Source organism: Lolium perenne, chromosome 1 (genome assembly GCF_019359855.2).
Source record: "Lolium perenne isolate Kyuss_39 chromosome 1, Kyuss_2.0, whole genome shotgun sequence".
In the NCBI taxonomy this organism is placed as follows: Eukaryota; Viridiplantae; Streptophyta; class Magnoliopsida; order Poales; family Poaceae; genus Lolium; species Lolium perenne.
In genome coordinates, this window is record NC_067244.2 from 267574636 (window position 1) to 267578914 (window position 4279).

Here is a 4279-nt window from a genome sequence, read left to right on the forward strand (position 1 = left end):
TTGCATGAGAGGGATATCTTTGACCTCTTCCTCCCTGAGTTCGATAAACCTTGGGTGATCCACTTAAGGGAAAACTTGCTGCTGTTCTACAAACCTCTGCTCTTGGAGGCCCAACACTGTCTACAGGAAAAGGAGGGGGGCGTAGACATCAGGCTGCGCGACCTACAATAGCAGTGTTGCAAGGTGGCGCGACTGGCGGCAGCGCTGCGGCAAGGCGGGTGCTGCGACAGGCGGCGGCGGTGCTACAAGGCTGCGCGACCTGCAATGGCGGTGTTGCAAGGTGACGCGACCGGCGGCAGCGCTGCTGCAAGGCGAATGCTGCGATAGGCGGCGACGGTGCTACTAGGCTTCAAGGCGGCGCGCCCGGTGGCAACGGTGGTGCTGCAAGGTAGTGCGACCGGCGGCGGTGCTGCCATAGGCCGGCGACGACGCTACTACTGGGTGGATACAGTGCCGCTTTGGTTAGCAGTGATGGTGTTAACACTAGTTAGTGGCAGAGCTGCAAAAAAATGACGGTGGTACCAACCATAGTTGGAATGCTGTCGGTGGTGCGCGGGCGAGGAGTTTCACAATGCTTCAATTGTATATCTTTTTTGATACAAATGTTATGTGGTTCCGCTACTTTCGAAGGTCTAGCTCCGATGAGTTTTCTTTTTCACTTCTAGGCGGACCTTTTTTTGCTCCAATGAAGCAAAAGCGGGAGTTTTTTTTGGATGAAGCATAGTCTAAACAATTTTCTGGCAACTCTCCTTCTATTTTTAGTCAAAGCTTTTTTACTTCAGTGAAGCAAAAGCGGGAGATTTTTTGCTGCGACGAAGCAAAATCTGGATTTTACGTGAAAATGGACACGTGTCACGCATGCAAGCAGGGCTGGAAAACTCTGAGCCTCTGAAGAATTTCTAGCACTATCCATTATAAATCCTCCACGCATCTCTGGATCGTAAATTTAACTAATCTAATAAACGACACGTATTACAAAACATATATTATTAGAAAACTTAAATATTCTACTTCATAATGACCTAATTTTTTATAGTATAATTCATATTATGTTAGTTAAATTTACGACCTAGAGATATGCGGGAGCATTATAATCCCTAACGGAGGTAGTATATGGATTTGGCCCTTGTTGGCGTGTTCCCGCTACCAGAGTTTACTGTTTACCGATCTGTCCGAAGTTTATCGTTGTGTTGCGCTGGCAGAACAGAACCAAACATTCTCGTTTTTTTCACAGGAGAGCATTTCTTTTGATGGATGCATTCAATACTAGCGAACATGTTTTCTTCACACAACATGATAAGTGCATTTTCTGAGAGTAACAAGCAATACACTATGATTAAACAACACGCTGGTATGATTAAACAATATTTTCCTTTTTTTATTTTCTAATTTTGTTTTTCGATATTCATTTAAAAGATGTTCCAGACACTTAAAATGTTCATACGGTTCAAATAATTGTTTGCGAGGTTTCAAAACTATTCGTGATATTCAAAGATTTTCTTACAATTCAATAAATTACAACGTTTCAAAAATGTTCACGAGTCTTAGAAATATTCATAGGTTCAAAAGTTTGTTTGCAATTAAGATTATAAAATAGAGTGAAGTCGGCGAGAGTGACGTTTTATCTCCCTGGAACCTTAGCTCCCATTTTCTCAAAAAACAAAGCAAGAATCATATGGTTGAAGTTTAATAGAGATAATATGTTCATTTATAGTTTCTTCAAATCGCACGATCATAAAACGAAAAAAAGAAAAAAAAAGATGAGTAAAATGATGGGTTGGCATGTTTCGTAGCAAAAGGTTAGTGGGTGTCCTTCAGCCACAACGACCTGGGCCATGTCTCCTCTCGGTACCGGCCCACAGCCCACAGCCCACAGCCCAAATCAGTACCGAGCCTCACTCACGTGTCGCCCAGAGTAGAAAGATGAAACTTTTCCCCATTTTCTCATTTCTTCTACAGACGACGAGAGAGAACCAGAGGAGGGGGGAAGAGGAGCGGGAGTGAGCTAGGGTTCCGGCGGCGATGGCGATGGCGATGGCGGCGGCGAGGAAGGCGACGTCCAGCGCCACGGCGCGGTCGGCGGCGTCGAGGTTCGTCCAGACGCGGCCCCGCTCCTCCAGCGTCGGCGAGGAGGAGAAGGTAAAACCCCCTTCCTCCCCCTTCCTCCTCCCCCCGCCTGCTGGATGCGTGGATCCCCCCTTTTGGCGTTGATTTTACTGTGAGATTCTGATGCCGGGTATTTATCAGCCCGCTGCCTTGTCTGGTCCAGTTTTGTACTGCCATCCGCGCCTTTTTTTTTTTGAATTGCCACAGTTGGTTTCATTCATATCAGTATTTGGTTACAAGAAACGTGGCTCGCCCCCTTGTGTGTGGTCGAATTTAGCAATGTCACAATTAGCGCGCTTGCCTCCTTGTGTTAACCTCGGTGGTTGCAATTTGCTGTCTGAAATTGTGAGAAAATTTCCTCATTGGTATGCGTGCACTTGCTACTTCTACTGTTTTATCTTCTCTGCATTTGCTACTTCTAACAGAACCCGGTAGTTGCTTACGATAAATCTGTTAATCGTATCAAAACAATCTGGTAATTACAATAAAGAATGTAGTAGCTACTTTCAAGAAACATTGCCGACACTTATATCAGAGAGCTTTCGGAAAATCTGGCAGTTGTATCAAAATAACCTGCTAGCTGCTTGATAGAATGTGGAAGCTACTTTTAAGAATCCAAACCGATAGTTTTATTCAAGAATTTGATAGTTGCTTTCAACAAACCTGATAGCAGTGTCAAAATAATCTGATGACTGCATGAAAGAATGTGGTAGTTCTTTTGAATGTCACTATTAGCGCGCTTGCCTCCTTGTGTGGTCTGAAAGTGTGAGCAATTTCCTCATTGCTATGCAGTTACTACTTCTACTGTGTTTCCTTGTCGTGTATTTACCTTTTCTTCTATCTATTGCAACTCATAACACTAGTCCGTGGTTGATATCCTTGTTTAGGTAGTTAATGTTGGATTCTGTACTGAAACCTAAGTTGACAGTATTATTCTTATCAGCACTCGGTTTTTTTTTTTAATATAATGGTCATTATCTATATGTGTATCCAGCTTGCTCGTGAGGCGGTTGGGCGCGAGATCCAACAGAAGAAAGAGGAGCTGTACGACGTGATCGCCAAGGCGGAGCAGAGTTTTGGGACTAGCAACTTCCAGAACCTGCGCCTACTCCAGCACCTCTCCGTGCAAGCCAACCCAAGGCCGTGGGACTGGGAGTGGTACGATGACATGCAACTTGTCCATTTGTTCTTCTGCTTCTTCCTTTTCATTCTTGCTTGTAGCTGATGATGTAGCCTGGTCTGACCCACCAACCTGCAGGCGCCATCTCCGGTTTTCGAGGAGGGTCAACAGCGTGCTGGAGATGGCCGGCTTCGTCTCGCTCGGTTGCATGGTGTCCCACTGGTCCAAGAAGTACAAGCAATTGCGTGAAGCGAGGGAGGAGCTCCGGGGCCTGGAGGAAGAGCTCCGTGTGCTGAAGGAAGAGCATGAAGCAGGAGAATGGCATCGCCCGATGTCGAACCAGGATTGATGCGAATCTGAGATGTTGCTTCTGGCAATGACGGACGGGCTATAATCAGGCCGGGCTGGTGGTAGTAGTAGTAAGGCAAGACGATTGTAGGTGAATAGTAGACTGATGTGATGTTTTGGTGCGAGGTATGCTGATGTTGTTCCCGATCGAATGATTGATTGGATGAGCCGTTGTGGGTGATGGCTGGCCAGCGGTTCTGATCCTGTGGTTGCTGCCGGTTTATTGTTTGATGACTCGTATGTAGGTGGTAAATCTGCATTATGTTGGTTGGAAATCTATACCTAATAATAAAGGAGCTAAGGTTTCTGCTAAAATTTTCGTCAACGCTTTTTTTTGGACCGTTTTGCCCTCCCACCAAATCACATAATACTGCACTTGCCATCATGGTACCAGTTCAGTTATAACGTTTCCATCCAGACCGCACCCGGAACCTCCCAGATCCGCAGCCATTGGGCCTGGTGAGGCACGATGCTCCCCAGATCCGCATAGTCGACATTGGGCCTGGTGAGATACGGTGCTCGCGGTCATGATCCCCTCCCCTTCCACCCGTGCAATATTAGCACCACCTCGCTTTCCTATACAAATTCACACGAGTTTATATACGCCAGGTTTCTGGATATCAGCAAGCCTCCCCAGAAGAACAGAAAGTAGCAGCACTATTCGGCCTAAGAGATCTAATGATGAGAAAGGAATTAACTTCGCCA

At 46.0% G+C, this 4279-nt stretch overlaps 1 protein-coding gene across 1 annotated transcript; it reads left to right on the top strand.

The window, feature by feature from the left end:
• Positions 1 to 1956: 1956 nt before the first annotated feature.
• On the top strand, positions 1957 to 3855 carry LOC127327909 (uncharacterized). Its single transcript, XM_051354724.2, has 3 exons — positions 1957 to 2139; positions 3101 to 3264; positions 3365 to 3855. Exons 1-3 carry the CDS (start codon positions 2023 to 2025, stop codon positions 3573 to 3575), a joined length of 492 nt encoding a protein of 163 aa, XP_051210684.1. The 5' UTR covers positions 1957 to 2022; the 3' UTR covers positions 3576 to 3855.
• Positions 3856 to 4279: the final 424 nt, after the last annotated feature.

Coding starts and splice junctions, on each gene's coding strand:
- LOC127327909 (XM_051354724.2), top strand. CDS start 2,023: ATGGCGATGGCGATGGCGGCGGCGAGGAAGGCGACGTCCAGCGCCACG. Junction 2,140..3,100: donor GCGTCGGCGAGGAGGAGAAG/GTAAAACCCCCT, acceptor ATGTGTATCCAG/CTTGCTCGTGAGGCGGTTGG. Junction 3,265..3,364: donor AGGCCGTGGGACTGGGAGTG/GTACGATGACAT, acceptor ACCAACCTGCAG/GCGCCATCTCCGGTTTTCGA.